At 36.7% G+C, this 18,621-nt stretch overlaps 1 protein-coding gene across 1 annotated transcript in view; it reads right to left on the minus strand.

Moving 5' to 3' along the window:
- CFAP54 (cilia and flagella associated protein 54) overlaps nt 1-18,621 on the minus strand; it is a 322,605-nt gene that overhangs the window by 90,114 nt on the left and 213,870 nt on the right. The window contains exons 48-51 of the mRNA XM_044227472.1: nt 15,703-15,756; nt 10,638-10,845; nt 8,099-8,178; nt 6,386-6,555 (exon numbers count right to left, since the gene is read on the minus strand). Of these exons, the coding sequence (XP_044083407.1) occupies nt 6,386-6,555; nt 8,099-8,178; nt 10,638-10,845; nt 15,703-15,756 (512 nt within the window). The remainder of the gene's footprint in view (nt 1-6,385; nt 6,556-8,098; nt 8,179-10,637; nt 10,846-15,702; nt 15,757-18,621) is intronic.

Genomic DNA, 18,621 nt, shown 5'->3' on the forward strand with positions numbered 1-18,621 from the left:
GGTGCCTTTACAAGCCAAGGAATACCAAGGATTATGGGCAAATACCAGAAGGTACAAGAAGCAAGGAAAGCTTCTTCTCTAGAGCCTTCAGACAGAACCTGGCCCTGCTGACACTGTGATCTTGGAGCACTGATTCCAGGGTCATGAGACAGTAAAATTCTGTTGTTCGAAGCCACCCAGTTTTTGGTGCTTTGTTATAGTAGCCCTAGGAAACTGACAGAATAGGTTAAAAGCAGGTCCTCTGGCTTTTGCCTCCTACACCAAACCTGCCCCTTTTCCCTTGTCTTCCATCCCAGAGGCAGAGTCCAGAATCACCACTGCTCCCTCACTGATTCATGTTCTATGTTCAATCCATCAACAGGTTCTGTCAGCTTGACCTTCAACATATGGGTACCAGCCAGCAGCTCCTCGCCTCCTCCAGTGCTACCACCTTCATCCAAGCCACCATCATTGTCAGGCTGCATGAATGGGAGCTTCCTGACCAGCCTCCTGCTCTGGCTCTTGTTCCTGCAGTCCTTTCTCCACACAGTGGCCACAACGACCTCATCAAGAGGTAAATCAGATCCTACCACCTCCCTCCATAGATGTTCCAGAGGCCTCCCATGTCCCTGGACTGTGGTCGGTACACTTCTTCCTATGGGTCAGTTATGAAGGTTTCTGGCCAAGTATATGATCAGCTTCATACGTGTCCATGGATGCTTGTGAGAAGGTACAGTGTTCGTAGGTTCCCAGAGTGTGTACATATGCTCAACTTTTAAATTACATTTTTAAACCCTCTTCTATTTTGTCTACATTTTGTATTAAAAGCTGAAAACACTGTGCTAACACACATACTCTGTCCACAGAGATTTTCTCTTTTTTTTTCTCTCTCTCTCTACAATCCTTTAAAAAAACAGTAACTGGCATTTACTGAGTGTTTACAACCTGTCAGTTACTGTGTTAAGTGCTTTGTGTGAATTAATTTACTGAACCTGCACCACAAACCTACAAGGTAGATACTATTGTCATCATTACTTGATAATCAGGATCAGGAAATGGAGACAGAAATGTTAAGTGACTTGCCTAAGGTGACACAGCTAGAAAGAAGAGGCAGGATTAGAACCCAAGCAACTGGCCCCTGAGCCTGTACACTTCACTGTTGCTGATAGCATGACCTCTGTCTTTCCACAGGTTTAACAATTTTGGTTTTGTTTTGGTGCCATGTTTATGGTGGCTTCGTAGTCATTGTTGAATATATCTTTTATCAATACAAAGGACCTCTCTGTCCCCTTGACTGCCTTTTGCTTGGCATTCTACTTTGCAAACTTCATGAAATGGAATCATTCTAAGGATTAAATGAAGGTATTTATTATGACACTTGTTCTCCTATAAGCAAGAAACAGATCTAAGGGCTGCAGATACAGTCGCTGCCCTCATGGAGTTGACCTAAAGAATGGGATGTGCTTAGAACATAAGAATGCTTAGCAGCTAGATGATGCTCAGTGCACACTAGCAGTTCTCATTTTGTGTATTGAGTAGGCCAGGGCTTATGGGGGGAACCAAGCTGATTTTTTTCTATGTTATTAACTAGAATATAAAGCTTCCTGCAATTACTGAATTTTAAATTCTCAAGATTCTACGGAGTCATTAAAATGGTTTAGATTATTTCTAGAATGTTTTCTAAGGTATGATTTGTGATTATATAACCTTACTGGTTTTTATTTAAATAAAACTAAATAAACAGCAAGAAAACAACAAAAGATGTAATATAAATTGAGTATGTATATGGGAATGCAATTTCCTCTCCCTGACACCCTTCCCCGCTACTCAAGTGTACACACCGGTTTCAAAGGCCCCCTGTTTCCTGCGCAGCTACAGAGGCCAGCACAGGAAGGATGCAAGAGGGTCTGGGAAGAAGGATGTGGTGCCCACCCCATCCTTCTGGTTCTGAAGGCTAAATTCTGACTTTAAGAGAAATGAGGTATGAGGTTTGGAATCTTGCTAACCCAAAAACTTAATGAATAAAATATAAACATGTTAGTATGTCCTAATCCTCCTGGTGCCACGTAGGTGCACAATGGAAAATTTCTAGTTTCTGCTCTCCACCAGAGGGACAGAAAGTGTAGGAGGATTACTCACTATAAACACTCTAGAATCCCCAAAGAAGGAGGTTTCATTCTGACACAAAATTAAAAGGCTCAAATGTTATCCCATTTAGACAATAAATTAAATATAAAGGATAACAGAAAGGAACTTATTTAAAAAAAAAAAAAAGATAGGACTCTGAGAGGCGTCCCTAAAAGAAGTAGAAATACAGTTGGAATAACTTTGATCCCATTTATTTCTTATTAACATTCATGACAAAAATGGTCAGTTTGTTCTCATAAAATCCATGCAGCTCACTCTACCTGTCACCCTAGGGAATGTGCCTTTCAATTTCCTTGACACATAATTTTATTAGAAGTATCATAAAATGTCAAGCTAACCATCATTTGGGAAAGGGACTGTCCAACACTCTCAGCAGTGCCCAAACAGAAGCTCGTGGGGGGTAAAGTTCACATAAGAAAAACTCATTCATCTTGACAGTAGGCTTCCCCAAATGACAACTCCACTGCAAAAAGGCAATAACATCAAAGTTTTTGCAGGTTTTGTCCCAAGGGCCAGGTTCATGTATTTAAAATAGGAGCGATTCTGATATACTTGCACATTATTTGCATATGTCTATCTGGTTTTCAAATTAAAGCTCTAAAATGACATTCCTTTCTGCGGCCATTTTGTGATTTTTAGTTTCTTGTTTCCTTGTTTCCTTCTTCCTTCACTCATGTCTTCCATGGGTGTAAGACATGTGGAGGGCTGGGGAAAGAAGGAAGATAAACAACAAGAAATATTTTCTAGGGCTGCTGTTCCTCTCTAAAATAGTTTGAAGAAAAGAGTTCTATATTCTTCTATAGGAAATCATATAGTCATGTATTTTATATATAGAGAGAAAGACGTTGTATTTACATGTATAGACACAAAGCATATATTTTTTATTAAGAAATCACCTAGTACTTCAAACTTCAAAAGGGAAAATGGTACATTATTGTGCTAAGCCCATTTACCATCAATCAACTACCAATGTATTCTTAAAGATAGCTACAAATATCATACTCTAAATCAGTGTGTCTCAAGCTTTTTTATCTCAGCACTCATTTATACCCTTAGAAATTATTGAGAATCCCCAGAGTTCCATCAATATTTACCACATTAGAACTTTAACTGTTACTATTAATTAATTTTAAAATAAAAAGAAATCCATTAATGTTCATATCATAATGTATTTTTATGAAAACATCTATATTTCCCCAAAACAACAAAGATAGAAGAATGCCATTATTTTGCATTTTTGCAAATCTCTTTAATGTCTGGCTAAATAAGAGAAAATCTACTTAAAAGAAGACTTTCATATCTGCTTCTGCAGTCTGTTGTGACATATTGTTTGGACTGAAATATATGAAGAAGGCTAGGCCTCACAGAGATAGCTGTTAGAAATACGAAAAGTATTTTCATATTTTTTTAATAATAATAGTGAATATTTTTCTTTGATACTATACCAAAATGTGACAAGTAATCATTTTTTTTTAAGATTTTATTTATTTATTTGACTGAGATCACAAGTAGGCAGAGAAGCAGGCAGGGAGAGAGGGAAGCAGGCTCCCCACTGAGCAGAGAGCCTGATGTGGGGCTCCATCTCAGGACCCCAGTATCATGACCTGAGCTGAAGGCAGAGGCTTTAACCCACTGAACCACCCTAAGTGATAGTTTTTCAAAAGCTTCTTACAATGTGAAAGTTAATAGCACATGCTGATGAAATTTCCTCCTCTCTTACATTACAATCTATTGGTCTACCTTGTTAACCAGGATTTTGGAACATTATCCATTAGTGATTTGTAAAGTATTATAACTCCCTGAGTTACCCAAATCCCCTTATGTTGAAACATTTCTTTATACAATTTTTAAAAATGATGCTTGTTAATATTAATTACCACCAATCTCATCAGAAAAATATAAGCATTAGAAAACTGTCAAGCTCATGGTGACAAATAGAAATTTTCCAAAATTCTCATTTCCCTATTCAGATTTTATCATTAGCAACAAATAGTATTTGTTGTTTTCCTAGAAGTGCCATGTTCATTTTGCTCATTTTCAATAAAATACCTGTCAAACACCCAAGTCTGAAAAACCAGTTTGTCAACTGCTTTTTCAAATAAAAACGGTGTTCCATGAAACAAACTGCTTGTTCAGCTCTCATTTCAGTCACGTATGTCTTCTTCCCCAAGACAACTACCAGACTTTGATATGCAGCAAAGATGCTTGAGGTGCATTTCCCATTTATTATTTCCATATGAACCAACAAACCATTTAATATTTCCAATATGAACCAACAGAATCTGTTACATTTATAAATCCCTATCCTTAAATTTACCTTTAATTTTATTTTTATTATATTTTAATTTTATTAATTAATTTATTAATTAATTTTATTTATTTTTAATTTTAAATTTCAAAATAAATTTAAGGATAGGGATTTATAAATGTAACAGATTCTATTGGTTCATCAAAGGCATTCTTAAGGGAAACAAGGCTTTTTCTTTTTCTTTTTCTTTAAAGTAGGTTCCAAGCCCAGTGTGGAGCTCAGTGCGGGGCTTGAACTCACAACCCTGAGATCAAGACCTAAGGTGAGACCAAGAGTTAGACTCTTAAATGACTGAGCCACCCAGATGCTCTGGCTTTTTTTTTTTTTTTTTTTTTTTTTTTTTAATTTTAAGTGCGGGGCAGTAAAGGATTCAATGACAACTAGAATGGTTTGGTGCCACTTCTGTGATTCACAGTGGGATGCCAGAAGTTCTACTACTGTTGTTCTTGCAGCATCAGTGCAAATAACACCACAATGAAGACAGTGAATGATATCTTAGTTTTGTTATAAAATAGTTCTGACCTTACAGACCCCCTGAAAGGGTCTTGGAGACACCCCTAGAAATCTGCAGACCACATTTTGAGAGTCACTGCTCCGAAATGGACTATATGGATTTTCATCATTGTTCAGAAACTACAAAAATTTATAAATGTCCAAAAATCTATACTGCTCTAGCATGAAATCAAATTTAGATGTGGTTAATCATGGGATGGACTTCAGTCAAGGTTCACACTGATGAGCTGGTTGTATGTTTCTAATCAGAGCAAAGTGAGATTTCTGCTGAATTGATTTTCCCTTTGCAAAAGCTACAGGTAGTCTTCTCCTTTTCCTCACAAAAAAAGCAGCTGGACTTTATCTGCCTGCTCAGATGTGGGGCAGAAAGGGGAGTGGTGGGGCTTAAAATCTCTCAGCCACTGAACATCAAATTGGAGTCATACCCTATATTATAACCACACAATACTAAAATGATGGCTCCGCCTCATCCCCCATCTCTACTCCTGACTTCTCCCTATCATGTATCATTTTTGACCACACTATGTAATTTACTTACTTATGAAGTTCACAGTTTACTGTCAACCTTTATTACCTCTTGAAAACTCCATGAGAGTATAATTGTTTTCAATATTGTTAAATATTTTTCTATATAGTATCTATCCAGTATTGGGATATTGATATACCTCAAGAATTTAGAATAGTGGCTAGCATATTGTAGGCCCCCAAAATTATTTTTTGAATGAATTAATGAATGTTAAGATAATAAACTTGTGCATTATTCAAAGAATCATTACTGAAATGTCAGAGGGCCTCATGACAGAGATAGTTACCGCAAATGATACGAGAAGTTCTTGAAAATATAGGTCTATATATTTTTTTATTATCCCACTTAATTGTTTATATATCTTTCAGCATTTGGATACAGGAACTATATTCTATTCATCATTATATCCTCGGTGTCTAGATCGGAGCTAACAATGAAGTAGTTAATGGATGCTTGTTAGGTAAATGAATGAATCAATGAACAAGCCAAATGAAAGTTCTGATACTAACAATTGCATAACATTTAGATATCATCCACCCAAAACTGTTTCTTAAATTGTTCAGCAAAATATAGTTCAGAAAATGTTACTTTTTAATAATAGAGCTTGTTTTTAATATTAACTATACTGGAGTTAAAATTAAAAAATAAATATATAAATAAATAAAATTTAAAAGCAAAGCTCTGTTAGTTTGCTCATCCTCTATATAAAACATCTTAGCTGTATGCTTTAATAAAGCAATCATTTTGTTTAGAACTGTCATTTTAAGGGTAATACTATATGAAAGCTTCCCTGAAAAATAAAACACAAGTAAGCTCTATTAATATGGAATTTATAAAATGCACATAAAATAAGGTGTACTTGACAAATTAGGGTGAGGAAGAAATTCTCTTCTGTGCCTGAAAAGACTCACCTGTATGCTGCCCTATGTCTCTGCAGGGCGATTGCAGCCAGCTGAAGCCTGGCCTCCACCACAATCTCCAACTCACCAGCAGAACAGTGAGAGAGGTTCTTATGGCCTAGAGGCTCCACCTCTGACACAAGGAGGTTTAGCCTGTCCTCAGCTTCTGACAGTAAAATTAACTGAAGAAAGAGCATCACGTAATCATGTAAGTTCAGAAACAATATAAGTAATATCACATTCTTATTCAGCCAGGTGTTTTTCATGTACTGAGAAAAGCAACAATAAATGGAATACCAGATAGGAAGTCTGAACATAATTATCAGAGAAGAGTGCTCAGCAAACAGGAAAAAGGCAACAGGAAATGAAAAGGAGAGTAATGGCAAGAGTAAGCATGTGTAACAGTTACCCTTTATGGTATGTACAGCCAATGATCATTACTCATAGCACTGGAACTCATCTATAAAGTGGCTGCAAATACTGAATTAGCAAATACTGAAGTATTGCTCCTACAGGAAATACAATGATAGGTTCCTGTGGGCCTTGGGTCACAACACTTTTGCCAAAGTATCCACACATTACTTTGTTTAATGTGTGTTTATATTTAAGGACACATTATTTAATACATACGGTAAATTCGCTACCCTTGAACTCACAGCTATTGGCTATAAAACTCATGTTTGACTGGAGCTTATGGAACACATTTATTTTCTCCATAAAGCACATCACAGTCTTCTTACATTTAGGAATACTAAACAGAATTTCAGCACTATAATTAGAGGCCATTTCAAATAGTGAAATCACCAATGAAAAGCATAAAAATGAAAAAAAAGTGACAATAAATAGACCATGGAAAGGACCCTTGTTTACAGTATGAGGGTAGAAATAAAAAGAACATTTCTTGTCCAACTCAGGTGGGAATGTAGGCAACTTAAATTTTTCTGTGCTCTGTGATGTTCACAAATGACCACAAATGAGCCATGAGGATCAATTTTGGAGTTATAAGTAAATTTTAGCAGATAGGCAAATTAGCAAATACTGAATCTGTGAATAATGAGGATTGACTGTATTTCAAGTTAAACTATGGTCACCTAACTGGTAATCTGAAGATAATGAGATTTTACAATAGACAATCAATAGTAAATAGCAACTTAGTATGGCAAACAAAGGGACCAGCCAATCTTTCAAGAAACAGGTTTCTAAATACTTGTTTGTACAGAGCAGTAAATATTATATAAGTAATAGGGCAGCTTAGTATAATGGTTAAGAACACCATCTGTATTTTATTAGGTGCATTGTATTAGTGAATTTTTTTCTAAGCCTCAATTTTTTCATGGTTCAGCACAACATAGCTCAAAAATGATTAATGCCTACCTCACAGAGTTGTAAAAATTAATCATGCAAAGTGCCTGTCATGTTGTAAGCACTGAATAAATGGTAACTGTTTGTGGTGCTGTTGTCATCACTATTAACATTAGGAAATGTGAAACAGGGCATGGAAAACTCTACAGTGCTTTAATCAGGCTGCAGAGTCGAAGTCTGACAACCTCTGGGCATCTTATTTTCTCATGAGGAGTACACTCCATCTCTGACCTCAATCCACGCTTATGCAAGAAAAGCTACTTGGTCTCCCAAGAGCAAACACAATCCTGAGACTGTGCAGGGCTTAATACTGGATGTTTTGGTAACCAATTTAGTATGATTTGAAAAAATTTCCAAACTTACCTTCACTGTCCTAAAAGTGAAGTCATCTTTCACCTTTGCAAGCTGACCAAGTGAACTTCCATCATCCTTTAAACTTAGCTCTATAAGGCACAAAATTTTGGAAGAACTAAGGATATCTGTGGTTAGCTTTATATATTAATTCTAGTTTATCAAACTCATCATTGGTTGGGACACCATCCATAAATTTCATATTTTAAAAAACCCACAATGATAATTAGAAACACTATTTTATCAAATGGTCCCTAAATATCACATATTCAAAGACTAAGAATGACTTTTACAACAAATCAGACAATTCTGAAAGGATCTTTAGGATGCTTGGTGATATTCTTTAAATTATTGGCTACTGAAACAGAGTAGTAGTTCTTCCCCTGGGATCACAGGACCCCTTCAGGTCCCCAAAGTATTTTGGTTCTTTCAGATATTTATAACATTTCAGTAAGATTTTGGAAATGTCAGTTTTACTGATTTGCATAAGCATCTCATATTAAGAGCAGAGAGTGAGACTTTTGGAATAGCACAACCCACAATTCCCAAGGATCTCAAAATACCCACCATGATCTGAAGATTGTCCTTATTCTGAGCCAGGGAGAACTGAGATAATTTAAATCACAGACTCTGCCTGCTTTAGTAAACCTGACTGCTAGACTACAGAAGAGAGAGAGAGTAAAAAAAAACCACAACTGGGAATTACTGCAAAAAATACCCATCCAAAGAGACTAACTTTGTCAAGGGGGAAGAGGAAGTCTAAAATAACATGGAATTGAACACACTTTCCTTCCCCTTTTCTTCCAACTCCTACCTATCTGACTCTTCTCTTAAATTAGGGGGCTCTGGAGTGAGAGGTCAGCTGAGTATGAAAGAAGACTTAAGAATAGGGAAAGTCCCAGCAGAAAGATCTGGGGCTTTTTTTTTTTCTCCCATAAGGGAGAGACAGAAAACTATAAAAATAAATGCCTGGAGACAGGTATGGAAGCACCCTGGGAGATGTATCTGAACATAAGAGATGGTAGGAAGAGTTTGATCCACATTTTCCTCCTGCTCTCTTTGCCTCTAGGTGACCCTGGTGCTTCTCTGTGTGGTCCTTCTAGGTAGTAGCCTGCCCTTCTTCTTGGAGGATTAAATAACAAACTATGTTTTTCATGGCCATAATCTCCTGATCTGTTGGCCTCATCATACCCAAATAATAATAAAAGTTACATTTTAAAAAGAGACAGTATTATTCCAATATCCAAACTGGACAAAGATAAAACAAGAAATGAAAACTACAGACCAATATCTGTTGTGAATAAGGATGTAAAAATCTTCAAAATAGTAGCAATCAGAATCCAGCAACGTATAAAAAGAATTTATACACCATGACTAAATGGGAATTAGTCCAAGAATGCAAGGCTGGTTTAAACATTCAAAAATCAATTACTTTAGATAGTGGGTGGCTCCGTAGTTAAGCGGCTGCCTTCAGCTCAGGTCACAGTCCCAGGGTCCTGGGATCAAGCCCCACATCGGGCTCCTTGCTCAGCAGAAAGCCTGCTTCTCTGTCTCCCACTCCCCCTGCTTGTGTTTCCTCTCTCGTTATGTCTTTCTGAGTCAAATAGATAAATAAAATATTTTTTAAAAATCAATTACTGCAATATGGCATCAGAATTTTTAAAAATTCTGGCCTTGGAGATCAGATCTTTGCAGTGTCACTTGCATGTATCTTCTCTCATTCTGGAGTGTTGCCTCTTTGTTTATTTGGTGTTTTATGCAAACAATGAATCATGGAATACTACATCAAAAACTAATAATGTACTGTATGGTGACTAATATGACGTAACTAAAAAAACATAGAATCATCTTAATAGATGCAAGAAAAGCACTAAATAAAATGCAATACTCTTTTAAAATAAAATCATTCAACAAACCAGGAATAAGAAAGAAATTCCCCTGCCTGATAAAGAATATCTATAAAAAACCAACAGTTAACACCATGCCTTATGGTGAAAAACAAACTATTCTTAGGGTAACATCCAATACAGGTGAAAAATACATATACATTGTGACCTATAAATCCCATACATGGGCATCTTACCCCATAGAAATATACACTATATGATATGGATATATAGAACATAGAACTTCGACATGGCTCCCTAGAAACACAGTGAATGCACATCAATAATGGAATGGTTGAATAAATCATGAGATATTCACAGCATAGAATATTATATAACCAGAATAGCAGAACAAACAAAGCAATTGACTTAAAGTGGTTTTAGTGAAGTTTTTCTGATAAAAAACACAAGATGCAGAAAAATGTATAATATATTTTTTATAAATCAATGACAAATCCTATTTTGTACATATATATATGAAAAAGTGTATGAATACTGATATTTATAAATGGATATACATATACCTAACATATGTGTGTCATTGAGATTAGAGAAAAATATGGAAGAATATATACTAGACTGTTCATATGGATTACTAGGAGTGGAGTGGGAATGGCTGGTGAAAAAGGAGAAAAAAAAAAGCAAAAAATAAAGCAAAAGATTACCTTTCAAGTTTGGAAGGTTTCCTCTACTCTTCTCAGAAGTAAGTCCATGGTAGATTGTTTTCATTGAATTTTCTGGGACACAATTTATTGTTGCAGCCACACTTATTAAGAAGTATGCTTTAACAAAAGAAAACTTATTTAAGAGATGTCGTTGGCCAACTGTAACCAGAATTAGAGGTAATCCTTTACTTATTAATTCATCAAGTGCCTAAAAAAAAAAAGAAAGAAAGAAAAGAAAAGAAGGAAGAAAACAAAGGAAATCAGTAAAATACTGTTTTTAGGTAATATTAGTTTTCATCCCCTTTTGCATTCCTCATTTGGTGTTAGATGATGGAATATAGGATAGACACGAGGTGCCATAAATGGCAGGTCTATCGCAAGAGACGTATAATGTCAAAACAATCCCAGGAGTTCTATGTGCTTCCACCATTCCCCACCAGTTTGTGACCTGTGCCTCATGAGCCCAGCTCAGTCACATGAGTGAACCTGGTGCTGAGAGCAAGGGAGGGGACGCTTTATCAAAATAAAGAACCCACAAAAGCTCATCAGCCATGCACACCCGGCTGTTCTGCTTTCACATGAGTAAATAAGAGGTACTAGGACAGGAGCAGGGGAAGCATGGATAACAAGTATGCTCCGTACCCAGCTTAGATTCTGAGCTCAATCATTAGAACTCCCCCTGGTGTACACCTTCTATCAACTCCCTGGTCCCTCTCCTGTGCACATACACTTTCTTGGCAAAACAGCCATGGTAAAATCCAACACTGGACCTCCTTTAGGTGTGCACCTGCAGCTAAAGAAGGCTGAAGGAAAGCATGCAGTCAGGCTAAGCCAGCCCACTTTAAAATCCTGACCAAACCTCAGTACGACCTGGTCATCATCCTACATTTTCCTAGTCCATACACTCTCCCTCTCTCCTAGACAAACTTTTCATACTGTTTTGAAATTCTGACCCTTCCTCCCCATGCTCCTCCCAGCTAATGACCTTGCTTCTTCTCCTTAAAAGAGAAAACTGAAGCAGAGTAGTGTCCACAGACCTATACTCCATTCTCCCACCCACCCAAGCACCTGCCCCATCACCCTGCCTCCCTTCCTGCCCCTTAGATTATTGATCTTCTCCCCACTGGTCTACCCAGCCATTCTCTCCTACATCATAAATGTTCCCTTGCTGCAGACATTCTCATCAGCACATAGCCACGCTATCTTCTCTTCCATCTTCAAAAAACAAAAATTCTGTCTGCCTTGACTCCCTTCTCCAGCTACTACCTAAATTCTCACTCCCCTTAATAGCAATGATCCAAAGAATTCTCAAAATTCCAATTTCTCTCCTTTTGTTTGTTTTTAAACCCACTCTTTTGATACACTGAAACCCTTTGGTCAAGGTCACCAGTGGCCTATACTTACCTTAGATCAGTAATGAATTCTTAGTCCTCATATGCCATTTTAGTTTTAATCTAAGACATCATTATCTTTTAAGCCATCACATGCCCTCAACTATAAAATGCATTCTAATTTCAGAGCTACTAAATGTGAAAAAAAGATGCATGTTTAAGACTCAGTGAGTTATGGAGCTTGATTCATCTGCAAAATACGGCACTATTAATCAATTTCTCTTTTGAAAATATTTCTCTTAACTTTCAAATCACCACATTCTCTTGGTTTCTTCCCTAACCTGTCAGTCATTCCTTTTCAGTCTTTGTTGCTTCTTTTTCTTCTTCTCCTATATTTTTAACACCAGAGTGCCTCAGGGCTTGATTCTCTTCCCTCTCCTTACTCCATCCCCTTAGATGATCTCTTTTATTCCCCTTTAGATGATCTTAAACAGCCTCATGGTTTTAGTTTCATCTAAATGCTGATGAAATCCCGGGTTTTTCTTTCCAGCTCCAATATCTCTTCTAAAGTCAAATCAACTTCTGACTCAAATAGTCCACTTAAATATTTAGGAGATATCTCAAGCTCAACATGCCTAAAACTGTATTCCTAGCCTCCTCACAACCATACACACACACACACACACACACACACACACACACACACACACAAATACAAGCCTTCTGAAGGCTGGGAGTTTGTCTGTATTGCTAATTGACTGATAACGATTAACAGTACTGGAGCAGTATCTAGCACACAGTAGGCTCAAAAGATCAGCTAAAGTGATCCCTTTAAACAGGTAGATCAGGCCACGCCTCTGCTCCAAACCTTCCAGTGACTCCCCATGCTGTTCAGAAGAATCTAAGTTACAAAGACCCTACAAGGCTCTTCTCAAACTGGCCCCCCTTCACCCTTCCGACCCTGTCTCCTACTGCTTTTGCATCATCCACACAACTATTAGCCACACTAAGATGCCCCTCATCAAGCTAGGCAATCCGGCCCCTAAGGCCTTTGTACTCACTACGCTCTCTTCCAGATGGTTCCTAAACTTCTAGATTTCCTAAACTTGTACCTTTACCTATTCACAAATGCCATGTCAGTGAAGACTAACTTGATTACCTCATTTAAAATTACAAGCCCCAACCTAGCTCCAGTAAGTTGCTTCCAATCCCCTTATTTGCTTCTGGATTTATTCTCTCCCTTAGCATGGTTCACATTCTAACTTACTATATAATTTACTTAATTATAATGTTCACTTATATATCAGGCTTATTATTGTTTTTCCCACTAAAATTTAAGCTTCCTGAGGGTTTGGAATTTGTCTGCTGCTGACTGACTGAAATGTTCCTTTGACAGCACCAGAATGAGAGCACACAATATGCTCTTACTAAATATGTGTTGAATTAACAGTATTTGTTAATTAATAATTTCATGTGTTGGGCTGTCTATTCTAGAAGAGAAAGAAGCTACTTGCCTTACATGAAGAAAAATCTCATTGTTTGGGAGAGTTTGAGGCAATATTGGCCGTGGAAAGGTCTAGTGCTATTGTTCATTTTCTACTCTCTTCTAAAGGGTGAAAATCACTACATGTAGAAGAACCAGACATGGAACAGCACTAAGTCTGAGCAGGCAACAAACACATACTAGGGAAATGGCTGACGTTCTGTATCGGGGGAGGGGGAGAAACTTCAGATTGGTTTGGGGTGTAATAGGAGGGGAAAAGGTTTTTCTCTTTTCTTTTTTCTCCCTAGCAAACAGTGTCTTAATGAGCCTTGACAATTACACACAAACACTTGAGGATCAAAAGAAGATTAATTAGTAGTGCTATTTAACACTCATTTCTCTCCCCCTTTACAGAAAATATAAAGTGTAATCTGAAAAGTCTCAAGCAGACCAACAGTTCTCTTTTAATTAATTAGCTAATAGAAGTCGGCTTTCTGTTATACTGCCAGTCTCTTTTGTTTAAAAAGAAATGATCATGCAGACATTCTTTTTATGCCCAAAAACCCTCCTTAAAGAAGTTTTTTTAGGATTCCCTGGAATTTATAACTGCAAAGAAATAAATATTCTTAAACATCCGAAGGTCTTGGAACACTGAAACAAAATGTGAATATGTATGTGTATCTTCCTAATACTGATTCTTTCATTTCAGGCAACTTGCTTATAAATCAAAACAAATTTTAAGGCCAAACAATGAATCATATGAAGCATAATTAAAAGCGAAGTTTGTGGAATAACATGAACAATAATGGAAAAGTAGTAGGATTACATTTAATAAAATGTGGCTATAATGCCTATCAAAATTATGGAAGACTATAAAGCAATATTGAGAAATGTTTCTCAAAATTATTTAATACAAATAGCTCAATGAAACAGAATGCTGTTTCCTAGCATTTAAAAAAATTAAAATGACGTGCACCTGTCTCTCTACACTAACACCTGGCTGTGTGAATGCCCCACCTGTCTGTAACCCCTTAACAATGGCTGCACTAGCACTCCTCCATTCTCACACTTTCTAGTGGGCTGACGGATGAAACTCCTAAGGTTTTAAGAAATGATTTCAAGATATTTAAATGCTACATGACGTGGGTGGAGCTAGAGAGTATTATCCTCAGTGAAATAAGCAGAGAAAGACAAATATCATATGATTTCATTCATAGGTGGGAATTAAGATACAAAACAGATGAACAGGGGGAGGGAAGTGTGAGCGCTGAACCATTAAACAGACTCTTAACTATAGAGAATACCCGGAGGGTTGCTGGAGAGGAGGTGGGGTGAGGGATGGGCTAAATGGGTGGCGTGGGTTAAGGAGGGCACATGTCACGCGCACTGGGTGTTATATGTAAGTGATGAATCACTAAATCCTACTCCTGAAACTAATATTCTACTACAATTCTAGTTAACTAACAATTTATGTAAACACTTGAAACAAACAAGAAAGATATTTAAATGCTACTAGGTTATCAAAAACTGAAATCCCAGTCATTCAATTACTAACAGGAACAAACATACTGAGATGGGCAGTCTAGTCCTCTCTTTGTAAAGGACACTGGAATGTGAGAGGAGTTTCTTGTGAAAATGTCATATGAAAATCTTCCATTAGCTAGCACTACAGTGGTAAGCATATTGCAGTATGAAAATGTATCAAACTATTCAAACACCTTAAGTTTACACAATGTTATATGCCAATTATTTCTCAATAAACTTTTTTTTATTTTTGTAATTTTTAAAATTTTCACTAAAGGAAAAAAAGAAAACCATTGGAGATACTGAGAGGCAGTCTCAGACTGGAGAAAGGATGTGAGGAAAAATAGTATTGAACAAGTGAGGTAATAGCAAAACACACAAAATCCTTTTCTTACAATCGAAGTCAGCCATTCTCATTTAGGTAATCAAGATAAATATTAAAATTAGATACTTGACATGGCTAGATAAACAAAATGAATACACATACATAGTTGAAAAATTTACAACCCATAACCGATATTTGCCCAACTGGAAAACAAGATCTGTGTGATGCAATCCTACCTTAGACCTCAGCATTTGGAGATAAAACCCCATTACTAGAAATAGAAGAGCATATTACATAGGAGATTTTTTTAAAAAACAAGGGTTACATCTACCAAATAGATTGAAATGACTCAAAATTATCCTTCTTAAATATTCAACTTTTATAAAACATTGTTATCCTTACCTGCATATTTTCTCTACTAGTAAGAGGTTTTCCTGAGTCAAATGATTGAAATATCTGTCAATATATAAAAGATTAACATTAGGAACAAAAACATCATTTTTATATGAAACTGTTACTGTCTTCTAAAAGTATTTTAAATATAATTTTTATTGTAAAAGTGATACTTCTTATTGAAAAAGTAAAAGTAATACATGAAAGTATACGTAAAAAAATGTAATACTCTAGTCAGAAAAGCAAGTGTAGAATAAAGAAGAAAGTAAAAATTATACATAAGTCAACTTCTTTTAGGTTGTCAGTGTTAATATTTTGATGTCTTTACTACCAATTTCTTTTTGACATATTCTAAATTTATATATATATGTGTTTGTATTCCTTTTCATTAAACATTATATCATACTCATTTTCCATACTATTTAGTCATTTGTAAACCTCAGTTTTATAGGTAGGTAATGTTCTATCCTATGAATGAAGCAGAATAACTTAACTCCTTTCCTTTTGTTAGACATCAAGGTGGACTCATGCTGATTTCTGTCCTGCCATTCAGCCCTAGTTTAAGTAACACGTAGCTATTTTGCCTGTATTTCTGATGATCCTCTTTGGATAGATTCCTGGAAGCACAATTGCTGAGTCATAAGAGTATTATCACTTAGAAGAATCTTTGCCAGTTTGAGATAAAATCATATTACTTTTCAGAGTAACTCTTTTTGTGTTTCTCTTTGTTTGTTGAGAATGACCTGTTGTATGTTTGGCTCTAAATACAATGTCACATTAGGAAACATTCCATTTTTTCACCACAAAAGATGGATCATCGAACAGGGTGCATTCCTTTTGGTATGGAAGGTCCTTTTTTGAAGATGTCAATACTGATGCCCCATCCATTACCCCTTGGTCACCTGGAAATCACCAGCAGCTTCTGTGGATAGGATATTCACATATGGCCAGTACCCTACTTAAAGTACCTGTATGTCTTTGCTTGAGGGTGTTCTGTGGCCACAAAAGTGTTCAGAAGAGGCTGGAAGCGCAGGGAACAAGGCATTCCAATAAGCACAAGATTGTTCCCCCGGTCTCTCTGAGGGCCCCAGTACCCATGCAGGGACCTCATTAGTGCTCTGCAATGGTTCTCCTCCCTTCCTATCTGACTTACCCACGCACTCACCATTCTCCTCGGAATCACCTCCCAAATATACCACTTGCTCGCAGTTCCTTATCTTAGGACCTGAGGGGTTTGAGGGACCTCTAAACCAAGATATCACATATAGCTCTTACTAGAATAAAGTGTTGGCAAGTGTTACATTTTTTTCCCCTCTTTTGAAGATATCTTGCATCTTCTCTAATCCATTGAAAAGTAAATAACTGAATCTGGGGGAAGACCTTTGGTGATATAATTGGAAGAGACTTGATGATTGGACTTTAGATTTGGTGATAAGAGCAGAATCCTATTATGAGTATCATGTTAAGAGATAAAGTTTCTTAAAAAGCCTGTGAAAAGTCCAGTAGTGATCTATAAGACTTTTTCAGTTACTTCTTTTACAACTAAAATCTAATTAATTAATCCTTTCTTTAAACAACTAGCCCCCAGCCTAATAACATTGGCATCTATTTTAATTATAAACCCTGAATGTGTTTCCTCTTTAAATTATACTTTTTAAATTCCCAACTGAAGCTAGAAAGTTTCAAATTAACTTTGAGAACACAAAATTTAAAGTCACAATCCATTGAAAGACCTATACTTTTCTCTTATGAAGACTGGTTAATAAAAGTGAAGTTGGGAATTTACCTGTAAAAATTACAAAACAATAACAAAAATAAATACAAAAATAACAAAAACAAACACCAAAAAACCAAAAAACTCTCTCCTCTCTCTTGTTTCTCATTTTACCCCACAGGTTTCTCTTTCCTTCTCATTTTCCTGGGCTCTAAATGTGGATGACCCTAAGGTTTAGTCCTCTGACTTCTGTTTTTCTCTTTCTGCTCCAGCTGATTTCATCCAGTCCCTTGATTTTAAACCTCTAACCCAATGCTCCCAAATTTACTAGGATCCAACTCCTCCAGAGAGATCACTTTTCGATCCTTCCACCACTATTACTCCAACGATTGCCACATCTCACTCAGATTATTTGCCAAGACCTTCTACCTGTTTTTCCTATTAAACCCATGTTCATCCACAGTCTATTCTCCAAACATCAAGCAAAGTGGTCCTTTGACTAGTAATCTCTATCCTGTCATTCCTCTGCCCAAAACCCTATGAGGTTTTCCATTTTATTTAGAATAAACACTGGTTCCTCACCAAGCCCTATGAGGTCCTACAGGACCGTAACTCTTGCGTCCTGCTGTCTGCTCCTCCTCTTTATTTTACCAGTATCACTTGGCCTCCTTGGTTTTTCTCAACCACATTTTGCAGGCATCTCCCCTCAAGACCTTTATCCTTGCACTTCCTCCTCGTTGGAAGGTTTTTCCCTCAAATCTTTCACCCTCAAAACTCCCTTACTAGAGAGACTTCCCAAACCACTTTGAATAAAACTCACTGCCCTGGTCATTCTCTGTCCCCTCAGCTCAGCCTGACTGTCCCTCATGATACATCATCACCTGACATATTTATGAGCTTAATAGGTTTATCGTTTGTCTTCTTCACTGGGCTGTCTGAAAGTAACATGCTCCCAGGAAGGCAATAACTCCATTTATCTTTTTACTGGTTGAACCCCATGGTTAAAATAGTGCCTGTATTTAGTAAGCACTCGATAAAATATTTAAATGAGTTAAATATAGTTTTAATAACAAAATGCAAATTATTTACAACAGGGAAAGGCTGTTGGCTGAGAAGCAAGAAAGAAAATACTGTTAATTTAACCCAGGTGAGAAGATGAGTTAGTTCATGCCAAAAAAAAATGAGCAAAAAACCAATTGACTCTTTTCTCTCTA

Source organism: Neovison vison, chromosome 12 (assembly GCF_020171115.1).
Source record: "Neovison vison isolate M4711 chromosome 12, ASM_NN_V1, whole genome shotgun sequence".
Taxonomy (NCBI): Eukaryota; Metazoa; Chordata; class Mammalia; order Carnivora; family Mustelidae; genus Neogale; species Neogale vison.